This window comes from Aethalodelphis obliquidens, unplaced genomic scaffold (genome assembly GCF_003676395.1).
Source record: "Aethalodelphis obliquidens isolate GAN/ISIS:26980383/991018 unplaced genomic scaffold, ASM367639v1 scaffold30, whole genome shotgun sequence".
In the NCBI taxonomy this organism is placed as follows: domain Eukaryota; kingdom Metazoa; phylum Chordata; class Mammalia; order Artiodactyla; family Delphinidae; genus Aethalodelphis; species Aethalodelphis obliquidens.
The window spans coordinates 19,092,103-19,109,210 of NW_020837974.1; the positions used below are offsets into that span (position 1 = coordinate 19,092,103).

At 46.3% G+C, this 17,108-nt stretch overlaps 1 protein-coding gene and 1 pseudogene across 14 annotated transcripts in view; both read left to right on the forward strand.

The window, feature by feature from the left end:
• ARHGAP17 (Rho GTPase activating protein 17) overlaps window positions 1–17,108 on the forward strand; it is an 89,111-nt gene that overhangs the window by 44,351 nt on the left and 27,652 nt on the right. For all 14 annotated transcript variants that reach the window (XR_003437082.1, XR_003437083.1, XR_003437079.1 and 11 more), the window contains 7 exons: window positions 708–781; window positions 2,295–2,406; window positions 2,642–2,718; window positions 7,637–7,748; window positions 10,668–10,736; window positions 10,895–10,976; window positions 15,688–15,815. Coding sequence is in view for 9 of the 14 variants with exons in the window: in XM_027126594.1 (XP_026982395.1) it covers window positions 708–781; window positions 2,295–2,406; window positions 2,642–2,718; window positions 7,637–7,748; window positions 10,668–10,736; window positions 10,895–10,976; window positions 15,688–15,815 (654 nt within the window). In the remaining 5 variants the exon portion in view is untranslated. The remainder of the gene's footprint in view (window positions 1–707; window positions 782–2,294; window positions 2,407–2,641; window positions 2,719–7,636; window positions 7,749–10,667; window positions 10,737–10,894; window positions 10,977–15,687; window positions 15,816–17,108) is intronic.
• Window positions 3,815–7,630, forward strand: LOC113630760 (tubulin alpha-1B chain-like; annotated as a pseudogene).

Here is a 17,108-nt window from a genome sequence, read left to right on the forward strand (position 1 = left end):
AATCCCCCTGGGCTTCACATTCCCCAGCTGCACAATGAGAACATGAATCAGATGATCCTTACGGTCATTTCAGGCTGAAAAACAAATCTCTGATAGGAAAGTGAGTGACTTGGTGCCTAAAATTTTTTAATTTTTTGGATATTTAGCTAGATATTTTCAGATCTTTAACTGAATCTAAATCTTTATGATTCCAGCCAATTTAAGAGCCAGTTTAAGAATGAGTATTCTAGCGAAAGCTTTTAAAATTGAGCACTCCATTGCATTTGTCATGATAATCAGAGGGTGCGGTGTATGCCTTACGTCCCCAGCGCCTGGGTCATAGTATGCCCTTGATTATAGTAATTATAGTAATAGCAACGACAACAGTAATAATAGCAGCTAACATTTACTGAGTACTTATCGTGTACTCAGTAAATGTTACGTGATACATTTACTTGGGGTACTTGACCTTGAATATCTCCTTTAGTCAACGGACAGCCCTAGGACCCTTGCACTGTTATCCCTAATTTCCAGGCATGAGGAAACTGACACAGAGCTTAAGTCACACAACTCATACCTTTGAGACCAGAACCTGAACCCAGACAGGATATCTCTTACCTGTGCAGTTTACCTGGAGGAGAAACCAGTGACTGAAGATCTGAAGTAGGTAATTGAGAATGGGTGTCAATTATAATGAAAAAAAAAATGCATTGCCTTCTGCCTTCCAGAAAAAACTCCCTGTGACAGCTCTCGCTCAGAATATGCAAGAAGCATCAACTCAGCTAGAAGACTCTCTCCTGGGGTAAGAGTTGGGCTATTTCAGAAAGAGAGCCATGCACCCTGTGGGTTGGTAGAGGTGGATGGCTGGGTGGTGTACATGGCAGCCACATGTGTGACCAGAGGCTGAGGCCCCATGGGAGGCCACTGGGATGCTAGAGAATCATCCTTTTAGTAGAAGCAAGGATAGATGATACAAAGGGCCAATAACAAAAGTAATTGATAAGGTCGATTATTTAATCTGCTGAGCTTGGATGTAAAGAACTCAGTCCCTTCTGTGGTCCAGGTGTTGACTCAGATTTATAAGCCCTGACCAGCCCCATTTAGTCCTTAAAAGTCACTTCTTTTAAAGATGATCACTGTAATGTCAGTGGAGGTTGTCTCAAAATAGTGCCTTTTCTGAATTATGTGGATTTTTTTTTTTACAAGGAGCATGTATGACATAAATAAGTTTAAAATCTAATAATAAAGCTGTTTTCATTGTAAGAGGGAAGGTTGACCTTTCTTTCTACTTGCTTCTCTACAAGGCCAGTGTCCTTTGATCCTGTCTGCTCTCTCCTGCTGTAACGTGGGCCCTCCTTTCCCAGCTGGATATGGCCTTTGGACTTTTCAGCCCATTTCCCAGGGTCTGCCATGCTCCACGACCTACAATGCTCTGTCGTTCTTTGAAGGACACTGCCTAGGCCGGACTTACTAGCAGACAGAAAACAGTATAGTATAATAAACGTTACATATGATTTAAAAGATTTTCAGCGTACTTTTGAGAATACTTGCTTTTCACCTGACCAGAGGACCTAATCTTTCAGTGAGTTCTCACCTCACTGTTCACACACATCCGCATGTGTACACACAAATTATACCTGAGATAGTCTTGTGCATTTTATTTTATTATTATTTTTTTTTTTGGTACGCGGGCCTCTCACTGTTGTGGCCTCTCCAGTTGCGGAGCACAGGCTCCGGATGCGCAGGCTCAGCGGCCATGGCTCACGGGCCTAGTTGCTCCACGGCACGTGGGATCTTCCTGGACCAGGGCTCGAGCCTGTGTCTCCTGCATTGGCAGGCGGATTCTTAACCACTGCACCACCAGGGAAGCCAGTGATAGCCGTTCTTGATGGGGCGGTAATAGGTGAAGCAAAGTAGAGTGTTTTTTTGTGTGTTTTTTGCGGTACCCGGGCCTCTCACTGTTGTGGCCTCTCCCGTTGCGGAGCACAGGCTCCGGACGCACAGGCTCAGCAGTCATGGCTCACGGGCCCAGCCACTCCGCGGCATGTGGGATCTTCCCGGACCGGGGCACGAACCCGTGTCCCCTGCATCGGCAGGCGGACTCTCAACCACTGTGCCACCAGGGAAGCCCAGTCTTGTTCATTTTAAAGCACAAGTCTGTGGACTCACGCCCTAAGTTTATAGTACTTTCAGGTCTCTATTGTATAGCGCCCTAATGCGTTCCCATCGTATGGAGAGCAGAGCTGGCTCAGTGTGGGAATCTGGTGCCAGATTTAATGGACGTATGTTTGTTGTTGGGCATCTTGTTTTTAAAGGAAGATGCTGGAGACGTGTGGAGATGCTGAGAATCAGCTGGCTCTGGAACTCTCTCAGCATGAAGTCTTTGTCGAGAAGGAGATCGTGGACCCTCTGTACGGCATAGCAGAGGTGGGTGCTTTGGCGGGGGATGGGTGGGGAATGGTTCACTTGTGTCTGAAACTTTAACAATAATCAGTGGCTTTGGCATACACTTCTTTTTGGAAATAAGGAGAGTAAGTTGAGGGTACAAAATCCTTTGCCTAAGAAAAAAAAGAAAATGGTTAATAAAGATTGCACTTTCAGAGGTTAAACTGAAAACCCCGAAGCTCGTCCCATTTCATATGTGGTGTGTTCTTCTGTCCAGGTAGAGATTCCTAACATCCAGAAACAGAGGAAGCAGCTCGCCAGATTGGTTTTAGACTGGGACTCGGTCAGAGCCAGGTAAGATAAAGCTGTGAAAAATAACCAATAATGCGGTTTTCTGTCACATCCCCAGCAACCATCCCCCTCCTCAACACGGATAAAGACCACCGGGTGCACAAAACAGACGTCATCACAGATTCACACACTTGACTCACAGACTGAGTCACAGCCTACTTACACCTGCTTTCAGGCCTCATTCTCCCAAGCATGGCAGCGGGATGATGTTAGAACACCCTGTTCTTAGTCAACCAACAGTGAAAGGAGACAGGGAAAAAAAAAAAATAAGTGTATTCTGGGGAGAAGAAACGGTGGCAGACAGTTCTAAGAGCGTTGTCCTTGGAGTAGTGGAGTTTAGGAATAAATAGATCTGTGATCTCAGCAGCTGCTAAGCGTCCCACTGTGTCAAAAAACACCTGTGTGGTTAGGATCGTTTTTCACAATCAAGAAATGCTGTGCTCAACAGGGAGGAACTAAGTAAGACCTAGTAGCCATCCCAGAGGGCTGATATCAGATGTCTGTAGTGCTCCGCGGCTGGGCTCCAGCCTCAGCTCCATCCGTGAGGGCATTTGTATCAATGACTCATATGAGAGGAGTAGGGAGGTAGCTGCCATGGGCCCCATCCTTTCTCATACCTTATACAAGGGTTGACAGACTTGTTCTGTAAAGGGCCAGGTACTAAATATTTTCAGCTTTGCAACCCAGATGCCCCCTGTTCCAACTACTCAGCTCTGCTGTTGTAGCATAATAGTAGCCCTGGGCAATACATAAATGAATGAGCAAGTCTGTGTTCGAATAAAACTTTATTTACAAAAGCAAGTGGCTTTGCTGAGCCCTGCTTCGTTAACTCTTTTAATCCTCATTGCACTCTTGTGAAGTAGACATGATTATTTATGTTTGGCAAATAAATGGAGATACAGAGATCATTTACTAACTTTCTACGTGTCAGGTGCTTTTTTTTGGCTGCGTTGGGTCTTCGTTGCTGCGCGTGGGATCTCTCTAATTGCAGTGAGCGGGGGCTACTCTTGGTTGTGGTGCTTGGGCTTCTCATTGCGGTGGCTTCTCTTGTTGCGGAGCACAGGCTCAGTAGTTGTGGCGCACAGGCTTAGTTGCTCTGTGGCATGTGGGATCTTCCCGGACCAGGGCTTGAACCCGTGTCCCCTGCATTGGCAGGCAGATTCTTAACCACTGCACCACAAGGGAAGCCCCGTATCAGATGCTTTTATTGCAGATTTCCTTGTTTCTAAAATGTCGCTGAGTGTCAGATGCACCAGTGATTTAATATCCGATTTTGGGGGGAAAATGAAATAGAAACACCACTTTATTAAGTGTACAAATCAATTGGTAAGACATGTCCTGACTTAAGAAAAGTTGAGATGATAAGAGGGACATCTAGGAATTAGCACATGGTGAACACGATCATTGCCACCACTTACTGGACACTTGCCACGTGCCAGATATCAGACTATGTATGTGATATGTCAGCTCTTTCGATTCTCCCAGCAATCTCTATTCATTTGTCCACTTGTGTTTTCAGCAGACATTGAGTAGGTGCTTGCTGTGGGTCAGGCTCCGTGTTGGACACTAAGTGCAGAGGCCCTTCAGTGAGAGTTGGAGGGGACAGAGGTTAGGAGGTTACGTGACACCCCCTACTTTGAGAGGAGACTTGTTGTACAGACACTGGAGGCACCTGCACATGCCGTGTCTGTGACTTGCTTTGCGTCTTAGAGATAATAAACGGCAGGGCTAGGATTCTGAACGCAGAGTCTGCCGTCTCCTTGTCACACGCACACGTGTGATTAGAGCCCTGTGGCCAGAACCAGGATCAGGGAGTGCAGGCCCCCCTGTGGTAGATTTTTGCTGAAGATAAGGAAAAATGTTCTAACAGTTAATTAAACGAGGCCGTGAGTGCGCTCTTGCTGGAGTTGGTTGAGCGATATCATAGATGCCAGGAATCTTACATCTGCAGCACATGTATCCCGGAGGAGATTTCAGCACTGATTCTTGGTCCTGCATTCATGGTCCTGTTCACTTAACGAATCAAAGTAGGTATTAGAGAAACTGAAACAGATCAATATTTCTTCTTTATTTGACTTATTCCTGTGGCTTTTCCCTGGAGGAAAATGGTGATAGCTAACATTAGTGGGAATCGATCATATTCACACGCAGGCATATATATATTTATTCTCTCTTCTGCTGCTCATGACAGTTCTGCCGGGCAGACGGTATTTGTTTCCTTAGTTTGACAGATGAGACAACCTGAGGCACAGAGAGGTGAGGCCGTTGCCAAAGGTCACACGGCCAGTGAAGGTAGAACCGAGCTTCAGGCTTCAGCCTGTCAGACTCCGAAGTCCATGCTCTTTCCGTTGCCAGCTTCAGCAGATTTACTGAAGCCTTGCTGTGGCGAAGTGCATCACAACAGCAATGTGAAAGAGGGCAGGGCAGAGCATTCTGGGGGCAATGCAGTCATCTGGGAAGCTTGATAAGTTGCTAACATGGGCTTTCATGCTGCATCGATGTCATACCCATGTTTAAATTTAAAGTGCTAGAGAGTGCGTTACTTAACCTCGACTCTTAGCTTGTTGAGGACGGTAACCAGGACCCGGTATCCACTCCTGTTGCCTGTGCCTGCTGACCTGTAGCCACCATGCATAAGTGCATCTCCATCCATGTTGGCCAGGCTGGTGTCCAGATCGGCAGTGCCTGCTGGGAGCTCTACTACCTGGAACATGGCATCCAGCCCGATGGCCAGATGCCAAGTGACAAGACTCCTGGGGGAGGAGATGACTCCTTCAACACTTTCTTCAGTGAGACAGGCGCTGGCAAGCATGTGCCCAGGGCATTGTTTGTGGACCTGGAACCCACGGTCAATGATGAAGTTCACACTGGCACCTGTCGCCAGCTCTTCCACCCTGAGCAGCTCATCACAGGCAAGGAAGATGCTGCCAGTAACTATGCCCGAGGTCACTACACCATTGGCAAGGAGATCATTGACCCCATCTTGGACCCAATTCGGAAACTAGCTGACCAGTGCACAGGTCTTCAGGGCTTCTTGGTTTTCCACAGCTTTGGTGGGGGAACTGGTTCTGGGTTCACCTCCCTGCTGATGGAGCAACTCTCTGTCGATTATGGCAAGAAGTCCAAGCTGGAGTTCTCCATTTACCCAGCCCGCCAGGTTTCCACAGCTGTAGTTGAGCCCTACAACTCCATCCTCACCACCCACACCACCCTGGAGCACCCTGACTGTGCCTTCATGGTAGACAATGAGGCCATCTATGACATCTGTCGTAGAAACCTCGATATTGAGTGCCCAACCTACACGAATCTTAACCGCCTTGTTAGCCAGATCGTGTCCTCCATCACTGCTTCCCTGAGATTTTATGGAGCCCTGAATGTTGATCTGACAGAATTCCAGACCAACCTGGTGCCCTATCCCCACACGCACTGCCCTCTGGCCACATAGGCCCCTGTCATCTCTGCTGAGAAAGCCTACCATGAACAGCTTTCTGTAGCAGAGATCACCAATGCTTACTTTGAGCCAGCCAACCAGATGGTGAAATGCGACCCTCACCGTGGTAAATGCATGGCATGCTGCCTGTTGTACCATGGTGACATGGTTCCCAAAGGTGTCAATGCTACTATCGCCACCATCAAGACCAAGCGCAGCATCCAGTTTGTGGACTGGTGCCCCACTGGCTTCAAAGTTGGCACTAATTACCAGCCTCCCACTGGTGGAGACCTGGCCAAAGTACAGCAAGCTGTGTGCAAGCTGAGCAACACCACAGCCATCGCTGAGGCCTGGGCTCGCCTGGACCACAAGTTTGACCTGATGTATGCCAAGCATGCCTTTGGTACGTGGGTGAGGGCATGGAGGGAGGAGAGTTTTCTGAGGCCCGTGAGGACATGGCTGCCCTTGAGAAGGATTGTGAGGAGGTTGGTGTGGATCCTGTTGAAGGAGAGGGAGAGGAAGAAGGCAAATTCCCATTGCTTTCAGCCCCGCAGCATGTCATACTCAGAACTTGAGCTTCAACGTTAGCTGACAGGAGTAAAAGCTTTCTGACTAGATTGTCTTCACTTTCAACTGTGATCATGTATTACTTTTCCACGTGTACCTGTAAGATTTTTCTGTCATGTCTGAAAGGTAAAGGCTTTAAGAAAGATAAATAAATAAAGTGCTAGAACTTTCTGCCATAGCAGGCATGTCCGTATTTAAACAGAAGGTCAAAACACACTTGAAAACCAAATAGAAATTGTTTTAGATTATTATTCCCCATTCACTTCCCCCGACTATTGCTATAGTATAATTTGGGGGGAGGGGGTCCTTTTGACTTATTTAGGAAGGGAATATAAACATTCCACATTATGTTTCAGATTTGCTTAGATACTAGTATTTATCCTTACAAATGATTTTAATTCTTAACATGCTTTCACAGCTATCAATTACTAGCTCCATGACTGAAGTTCTGGCTTTCACTTACTGAAAGTAATCACAAGTCAGGATGGTAGTAGGCGGTGTTATAAGGGGTCCTGAAGAGCAGCAACTGACCCCCAGTGGCACAGGGAACATTCTAGATCAAAGCAAGAGAACAAGGGGGTGTTTGATGGGTAAGAGCCCAAGATTGGACAGTAGGGGAAGGGGTTCCACGGATTGATTTGCAGCAGTTGGGCTTGCATGGGACAAGGCATGGCCAGTTCTGCTCAGAGCAGACAGCTACTCTCAGCACTACCACAGTCCCATCACAGCGGGAAGCCAGTGTCACCTTTGCCCGTTTCCATTCTTAAAGGATAAACTCCAGAGAAGCTGCCATCCTAGGTGCTGATACCTGTCCCAGGTAGAATCAGTTTTGGGGAATGAGTCTGTCTCCATTAGGTCCTTAACTCCATAAGGTTGAGTATATACAGCTGCTTCTCAAATAATGGCTATGCCTGTGCTTTGCAGATGGAACCAGGCTCACAAATCTTCAGCAACCAACTTTCAGGGGCTTCCATCAAAAATAGATACCCTAAAGGAAGAGATGGATGAAGCTGGAAATAAAGTAGAACAGTGCAAGGTAGGAGAATTCCCTAATGAATATGTACTTAAATCAATCTTTTGGTTTTTCCAAGTGATGGATGAAAGGTCAAATATTGCAAATTATTTAATGTTTTACATAATTCCTATTAGGATTCCCTGAATGATATTCAAGGTAGGTTTTATTTTCTTCTTCCTTCTTTCTTTATTTTCTAAGACTCTACATTACTTTATACTCAGAATAAAGCATTATTTAAAAATAAAATTCAGGGACTTCCCTGGTGGCGCAGTGGTTAAGAATCCACCTGCCAATGTCCACCTGCCGGGGACATGGGTTCGAGCCCTGGTCTGGGAAGATTCCACATGCCGCAGAGCAACTAAGCCCGTGTGCCACAACTACTGAGCCTACACTCTAGAGCCCGTCCACAACTACTGAGCCCACATGCCGCAACTACTGAAGCCCACATGCCTAGAGCCTATGTTCCACAACAAGAGAAGCCACTGCAATGAGAAACCCGCACACCGCAACAAAGAGTAGCCTCCACTCTCTGCAACTAGAGAAAAAGCCCACGCACAGCAATGAAGACCCAATGCAGAAAAAAATAATTAATTGGAAAAAATTCAAGTAGGATATTTTTAAAAACTTGACAAAAACGTCTAAGCTTATTTAAAATGAAGAATCGGAGAATAAAAGGAGAAACTATAAAAACGTATCATAAAATTACAGCAATTAAAACAATGTGCAATAGGCACAAAAATAGATCCATGGAATTGTATAGGTTTTCTGGAATGAATGCTGTTATATTTAAGGGTTGAATATATAGTAAAGGGGTCATGATATATCCATAGAAAAGGGAAGGATTATTTTTAAAATGTTGCTAGGACAATTGGCTTCTAATTTGGAAGAAATGAAAATTTGTATCTCATAATCTAAATTCCAGACTAGGTGGTTATTCTCTATGCATCTATCTACAAAGATAAATGTTTATTCCAAATGTTATTTGAGGTGGTAAAGAAACAGGTCTTTGGTGAATCTTAGGATCATCGCCTGAGACTTTTCCTCCTCTTATTATTCATCATTTTCCAATAATGGTCTCCACATTCTACTAGATAGCATTAAGACTGCTCTATTTTAGTTTATTCAGGTCATGCTATAATTCACTTTTCATGATGGCAAACCTTGGACAGCTAACTGCAGTAAAATGACTTGTTGAAAATAATATAGTGGGTAAGAATTAATACTGGACTCACAAAGTCATGCCATAGCCTTTACATTTAAAAAGATGATAATCACACAAATGCTTCTGACAAAAGTCTTGCACTGGCTTATTCTTGTTCAGAAGAGTTGTAGTTTTGCCAGTGTCATTTACGCAGCAGTCTTCTTCATATCTGGTCTAACCTAGATCTTGGCTAGTGGCTCCTTATTGGATATAAATTTGTCTAGTAGTTTGGGGGTTTGAACTGGTGCATTATAGGCTAAGTTAAAAGAGAGACTTCTTTTTTTTTTTTGTGGTACGCGGGGCTCTCACTGTTGTGGCCTCTCCCATTGCGGAGCACAGGCTCCGGATGCACAGGCTCAGCGGCCATGGCTCACGGGCCTAGCCACTCCGCGGCATGTGGGATCTTCCCAGACCGGGACACGAACCCACGTCCTCTGCATCGGCAGGCGGACTCTCAACCACTGTGCCACCAGGGAAGCCCAAAGAGAGACTTCTTCTTTTTTTTTTTTTTTGAGAGACTTCTTTTAACTTACATACCACAGCTTGTCAGAAAGTCAAATGGTAAAAACTTATGAAAATATTTTCTATTTCCTTCTCTCTTTATGTTAACTTCTGGGTAATTTCCTGAGATCTAAGTTCTGTTTCACTGATTCTCTCTTTAGCTATGTCTGATCTGCTGTTTAATTAACGTTGAGTTTTGAATTTTGTTGACTATATTTTTCATTTTAAAGTTCTAATTCTTCAAGTCTGCCTTTTTTGATAGTGCATTATTCTTTTTAGTATTTATTTTTTAATGCTTTTAATCATTTATATATACTTATTTTAAGTCTTTGTTAGTTAATTCTGTTTTCTGAAGTTCTTTATGACAGTGGTGGGAGTTTCCTTTATGGTGGGTTGTTTTGCAGTTTTGTATTGTGAGCTCATTTTAAGAGGGACTTTATCTGTGGGACTTCTGGGGATTAGGAGTGAGTCTCCCAGAGAGTATTACCAAGCCATTTTAAACTAAACTTTCTCAGTTCGAGGATTCCTGGACCACACAGAGAATCAACTCAAAGTTCAGACCCTCATGAAAGCAGGTCTATATTTATTTGTGAACTCTCAGGGAAATGTTTTACTTTCCCAGATACAGAGGCCAATCCAAAACGGAAGGTAGTACATTAAAAATATATATATGTATATATATGAATATGTATATGAAAATTGGAAATATGGATATATCCAATTGCCCAGTCTATCAGTTTTAAGCTAATTATTTAATTCTTATGTAAGTAATTTATTTACATTAGTTCAAATATAAAAAGTATAAAACGGTATACAGTAAAGTCTTTCTTCTGCCCCTGTCCTCCTCCTCCTCCTAATTTCCACTGCTCTCAACAGGTAACCACTGTTACTAAGTTCTTGCTTTTTTCCCTAGGGGTATTTTTATACAAACATGGTGATAAAAATATTTCCTCTCCCTTTTTTACCCAGATAGTAACATACCATACCAGAAGTAGTGCTCTGTGCTTTGCTTCTTAACAAGGCATATTAATAATAAACCTTGGAGATCTTTCCATGTCAGTCCATAATAAGCTTGATTATTCTTTTCGTTATCTCTGTGTATGATTGTACCAGTGAGTTGATGGACGTTTAATCTGCAGCTGTTTCATTACAGTTTGCTCTAGGAGCTCACAGATCAATTCGTATTTTCTTTCACCTCATTTTTCTTCAATGACCTATCTTCTCTTCCACTTACCCAGGATCAACTTGCAGCGGATATGTACAATTTTATGGCCAAAGAAGGGGAGTATGGCAAATTTTTTGTTACGGTAAGCACTTTGCCCTGACGAGACGTTAAAGCATTGTAAAAGTTGAGTCATTTTAGCTTTTTTGCAAAAGATGTCATTTTTGGTTTTGCTCAGCCATTGTGTGTGTGTCCATCCAATGCTAACGTTACTTTTGTTTTTGAATGTGGGTCTGTTCTCAGTTATTAGAAGCTCAAGCAGATTACCATAGAAAAGCATTAGCAGTCTTAGAAAAGGCCCTTCCCGAATTGCGAGCCCATCAAGGTAACGTAACCTGCGTGCTGGCCTGATGCCTTCTTCTCGCCTCTGCCACTTCTGCCTCTGTTCTTCTTTACTCAGCTCCTTTGCATGCATTTCCTTTGGACAAAGCCTCTCTGCCTCGGCGGGCACTATTTCCCAGCACACCTTCATCTTCCCTTGCTGCATTCTCTAATTTCTTCCAAACGCAAATTAACATACTAATGGAACATTTGCAGTTCTTCTGAAATCTTCAGTTGAAGAGAAAGCTGCACCCTTTGGGGGAAGCATCTGTTTTTCTATCCTCTAAATAGGCTCAAAACATTCTAGCCTCTAATTATCTTTTTGCAAATCAGTTATTTGTTTCATAGGGCTTAATTCTAGCCCTGTGATTCCAAGAGCATACATCCTATGAAAAAAATTTTGGACTTCCCAAAAGGAATTTTAGAAGCCAGTACCTGATACCGCATCGTCAGGCACATAATCAGTGTGATTGAATTGTGAGACCACGACCACCCCGTTCAGATCTTGTTCTCATCAGCACTCACTTTGCCCACCATATTTAAGCACACTGCAGATCCTACCCTCAACTTACGAGTGGACCAGACTTTCCTTTGATGTTTAGTTTTAAACTGAACATTAACACTTTTGATTCTAATTCTCTCTGATTTGCCATCAGAGCATCTATCAGCAGAGATCAGTAAATGATCAGACATTCCTCTGTCACCTTTGGACCTGTTATACTCTTTCGCTTATGGTATAGTCCTGACATTTGGGACTCAGGTGCCACAGACAGAACCACTGGTCTCAAGCCGAAAGAGGATCAAGCCAGGTGCTGAGTGTGATGACTCTGTGATTGTGAAAGAGACTGAGCATGTGTGTGAATGGGGCTGGTTATGTCTGTGCGTACACACTGGCCCCTCAAGAATACCACTCCTCCTCCCCTAAATTGCAGGCAGTCCCAGCAGGGTGTGACTTTGTGCCTGAAAGTCCTTAGATTTTGGAATCAGAGAATTCTATGTAGGAATTCCCTGGCGGTCCAGTGGTTAAGACTCCGCGCTTCCACTGCAGGGGGCGCAGGTTTGGTCCCTGCTCGGGGAGCTAAGATCCTACGTGCCGCACAGCGCGACCAAAAAAAAAAGAAAAGAAAATGCTATGTCTTGACTGACCCCTTAGCCAGGTCTTTAGCCATCTTGAGTGTAGTGGCTCTGATTTGCTGGGCCAATCTTCAGAGGACGAGCTGCCCTTGCTTTCCAGAGCGATCCCATTTCCTGATCCGTGGGTAATGGGGTTGAGTCAGAGTGCAAAGGAATGAAGCTGCTGGCGAACAGTCAGCCTCGCAAGGGGCTGACTCTTGCTGGCCCAGGTCAGAGCACCGGGAGCCTGTGTTTGTGGGGAACCTTCTGTGTGCAGGGCCCTGCCCAGGACAAAACAGTAAACGTCATCATCCTAGCCTTTGAATGGCTATAAGCCTGGTTTGGAAAGGTTGACTTAACGGGCCCAAAAAAGAGAAGATTTAAGCAGCGCCATGCCCCCTTTTTTTAAACTCCCATTCTATTTTTACCCAAGGCTATTTTCCCTAGAGAAATATGTCAGAAAGTCATGGGGAACAGGCAGGGGCAGGGAAGAGGTTTAGGATGGAACAAGGGAAGCTGGTGTGTGAGGGGGAGTAGCCAGTGAAGGAAATGAGATTCTTCTTTCTCTCTAAGGCTGCCGCCTTCACCCAAGCCTTGGAATTCAACCCTTCTCACCTCTGCCTGTCCGCAAATCTGCCTCTCATCTTAGTTCTGTCCTCCTCTTCCTTCTTCTCTGTTTTCAGAAAGACTCAGAGTGTCCTTACGGTAGGAGAAAAAAAAAACTTGCCCGTCTGCCCCGTGCCCCTGTGCACCCTGGTCTCACACTCTCGGTCGGCTGGCCTTAGCTCGGTACCTGCCTGTCCTCAGCGTGATGCCCCGTTTCGTTGCATTCTCCTTCGTTTTCCTGGGAGGTTCTTTGAATGACTCATTTCCGTCGCCACTCCTCAGAAGTCAAGCCTTTCCTGAGATCCAGTCCTTTCTCCTGTGTTCTTCTCCCTCCCTCCCACCTTTTCTCTCAAAATCCCCTCATTTTGGTGGCCTCCACTGACACCTGCATCTCTATCCTCTCAGCCTCAGTGTCAGTTCCCTTTGATGACCGGCTGTCACCTTAAACTCAGCGTATCTCAAGAAGCAAACTGATGCTTCCCCCACACCAGCTGGCCTTTCCTCCCCGCCTCCGTCTCCTTGGTACCTCCTTTCTCCAAACAATCCAGGTTTCAAACCTTGGAGCCATCTTTTCCTTCCTTTCTGATACCCTCTCGCCAGGTGCCTTTTTCCCTCTGCTGTGCCCTCCTCGTCATTCTCACTGCCTCACTCTACTCCATGCCCCTGTCGCCCGGTGCGCAAGTGTGGAATAAAGTGTCCATCCCCAGACTCAGGATCCCTGGTCTTTTCTCAGCCTAAGTCCTCCTGGTCTATTTAATTCCTGTCCATCTTCTAAGACCTTCGCCAAGCTCCCCTTCTTTGAGAAGCCTTCTCTGACAACTGAAGCCAACAGTGAACACTTTCGTCTCCTGAATCACTCTAGCATTTATGGTCTACACCAGAAGTCGCAAACAGCCATATCTCATTAAAAATAAAAATAAATTTCTTTTTAAACTAATTGCCGTCATTTAAAAATCAGACTCTTTTCACATAACAGTGCTAACTTCTGGCTTCTCCTGAAAGTCCAGAGGGCCTGGCGATGCTGGGTCTGCTTTCCTGCGTGGTGACATTGCTCTGACGCCAAGGAGCAGCTGCTGCGTCTTGGCCGACCACGCCCTGCCCACCCCGATCCCGCACCTCCAGTGCCCATCCGGCCCCTGCAGACGATTGTGTTTGCGACCCTAGTCTATACCATTTTTCTGCCACGGCTTAGCAAACACGTCTTGTCTTGTTCATTGCTGTTGTGCGTTTGCCTGTGTGTCTTGTGTTTTCTTCACACGTAGACTGCTCTCATCCCAGGGGCGGGGGGGCCGCTGTGAACTCTGGGTGCCTGCTGCAGGGCCTTGCATGTCAGAGGTCTGTGGTTTGAGGAGCAGCCCCTGCGGTGGAGTTTGCCTCCGGAGTGGCCTCTAGGTCAGCGGCTCTCACCTCCACCCTCTGCCAACCTTCCACCGAGGTGGGGGAGGGCACCCTGTCCAGGGTTTACTAGAAAGTTCCAGCAGGAGTCTGGATTGTGCCCGCCTCTCAGCATAGTAGGGCCGGGCATGGGGAGGTGACGGCAGGAGTCGTTTGCAGAACTCCCCCTGGGTGATTCTGATGTATCCGCCCAGGCGAAGGGTCAGCTGGCCCTTTTCTGCCTGTGTTGAGAATCATTGCTTTAGATGAAAGGGAGAAAGTATTCAAGGTAAGATCTGGCCTTTGAGAGGACTGTCGCAGAGCTCTGAGAAGGGCCAGGCCCTTGGATGCTTCTTGTGTTTGGAATTCCACTGACCAGGGCCGGGGCTGAAGCCAGGGACGAGGGGCCTCCGGACAGTTCTGAGAGTGGCCACTGCCTTCCGCCCTCCCCACCCCTTCCTTTAACCTTTACCCTACTTGCTCTTGCCATCAAGTTTTGACTTTTCACAAGCGCCCAGGTCTGCGGGTTTGTGGGATCTCACTTTCCTTCCTGTGATGGGCCCCGCCTGCTCTCACGTGTAGGGCAGTGTCAGAGCCACGCTAGGGTTACACTGCCTGCCTGGAATCCAGGATTCGAATACCAGAGTGGCTGAAGGACACACGTCCGCAGGCTGAGAGGGACATGAGCCCTTCCTGTCGCTGGAAAGAACCACGCTTCCCCAGTGGAGTATTTTCCACCAGCTGGTGTGCCCCCTTTGGCTTCTGTGTGCTTCTCAGTCAGTGCTGGATCTCTGCACCCCGCCAGGCAGGCTGCGCCCAACCACACCCCTCTTACTCCCCTTCAATACATCCATGTCCGAAATGCCTGTTTCTGTTTCCCGCTTTATTGTATGTCTTTTTGCTAAGCTGCCTCAAATCTTTTGTGGAACGAAGCAGAGCATACGACTGGAAGATAATATGCAGTATTGCTTTGCTGCTGTCGGCACAGCCTCCAGCCTCAGCTGCCTTGGGGCTACATTCTCTCCTACTCAGAGCCTTGGACTCTTTGGGGATATGGCACCAGAAGTGCTGCATGTACTGGAGATGTCGCCTCTAATAGGGGTTGGCATGGGCCCTCTCCAGTCCTGTATGACAATGCTTGGCCTGTGTTTAAATTTTTAAGAAATTATTTCCTTTTTTAATGGAAGGAGTCTACTTCTCGTCCTCTAGGTAGAAGACCAGTTATGCTTTTCATGGCTAGATAAATTTCAGTGAAAACAGTGTGCCTAGATGGACCACTGGTTTTAGCGCAAGGCAGCCCACCCGTCTCGGGTAAATGCGGGTGTGATGCTGGGCTAGAAGCACCATCGCAGCTTCCACTGGGCATCTTGCATTGGGTGCCACGTGGGCGCGTCAGGGCGCTGATCTACTGGTCACCTCCCCAGCCTGGCACACATTTTGTACCCTAGTAAATGGGAACTGACAAAAGCGAAGAGAATAGATGCTTCCCCCTTTCCAAATCCTTGGCTACGGGCTTTAAAAAAAAAAAAAAAGAAAAATCCCCTTCAGTAGTTTGGGGGAGGAAATAACTTGGCAATGCCGTGAGGTTGTCTAGTGTCTTACTGAATGACCTGCTGCTCTAGATAAGTGGGCAGAGAAGCCCGCCTTCGGGACGCCTTTGGAAGAACACCTGAAGCGGAGCGGGCGTGAGATCGCGCTGCCCCTTGAGGCCTGCGTCATGCTGCTCCTGGAGACGGGCATGAAGGAGGAGGTGAGGCCCCACCGCCCCGGCCGGCCTCTGCGGACCAGTGGCTCTCCAACCGCGCTCACCGTGACCACATTTCACGCTGAGACCCTGTCCATGTTGCCGTGGTAGACCCTAAATGAGACAGAGGTTTCACAGAGCAGTACTTACCTTGCCTACCTGCAGTACACTCTGCCTTTTTCTTGTTGGCCCCATTTGATTATTTCATTTTACACTGTGGTTGTGATTTGTGAAAATGAATTTCATGAGGTGCTATAGAACCAGAGCTCCCATGAGCTTTAGTTTCTAATAACACGAATTTTATATTTGTGTAGAACTGTGTTGTCGGGTGGAAGTGGGAGGGGCATTTACATACTTTATTTTGTGGAATCCTTACCCAGAAAACCCCATGAACCAAGCATTACTCTTGTGTGTAGACATTACTCTTCTTGTGTAGACAAGGAATTCAGCACACGAGGAATTCATGCCGGGGCAGAGCTAGAATCAAAACACAAGTCTTCTTTTAACCTTTGAAAGCTTAGTATTGAAGTGTAACGTACATATAGAAAAGTGCATGTATCATAACTGAACAGCTTGATACATTTTCACCATCTGAACTCACCCATGTAATCAGCACCCAGATCAAGAAACCCCCTGGGGAACCTTCCTTGCACTTGCTTCCAGTCACGCCCCCGTACCCTGACCCCATCAACGTCACCTCAGCTCCTAACAGCCTAGATGAGAGCTCCTCACCCAAGGCCGGTTTCACTGCCTCCGGGGAACTTTTGGCAAGGTCTGCAGACATCTTTGATTGTTACAACTTGGGGAGCAGAGGGAAGAGTTGCTACTGTCTGTCCAGGGGGTAGAGACCAGGGATGCTTCTAGACATCCTTCAGTGCACAGGACAGCCTCACAACAAAGAATTATCTGGCCCAAAGTGTCAGTACTGCTGAGGTTAGGAAACTCTGCCTAGATTAATGTTGCTAAAAGCCCAAGTCTTATAAGTGCTGGCCCAACGTCTCCATCAGGCCTGCTCCCGTGGCTGACCTGTCATGGGTTTTTCTCCGAGTAACATTTAGGGCAGTGAAAGTGACCGGTAGTCAAGCCTAACAATTTTTCTTGAGATTTCAGTTTTTAAAAAATATTCCTAAATTTAGAAAATCCATGGTGATCAACCTGGTGGAAGTATGAAATATAGCTTTTAAATAGATTCCTAACAGGCATGGTTATTTTGGCAATGGGGCAGGGCACGAGCTAGCACTGATTGAAAATGGTCTGCTCTCTGCCTGTCACTCTGCCCGGGGTACAAGCTCAGTCCTC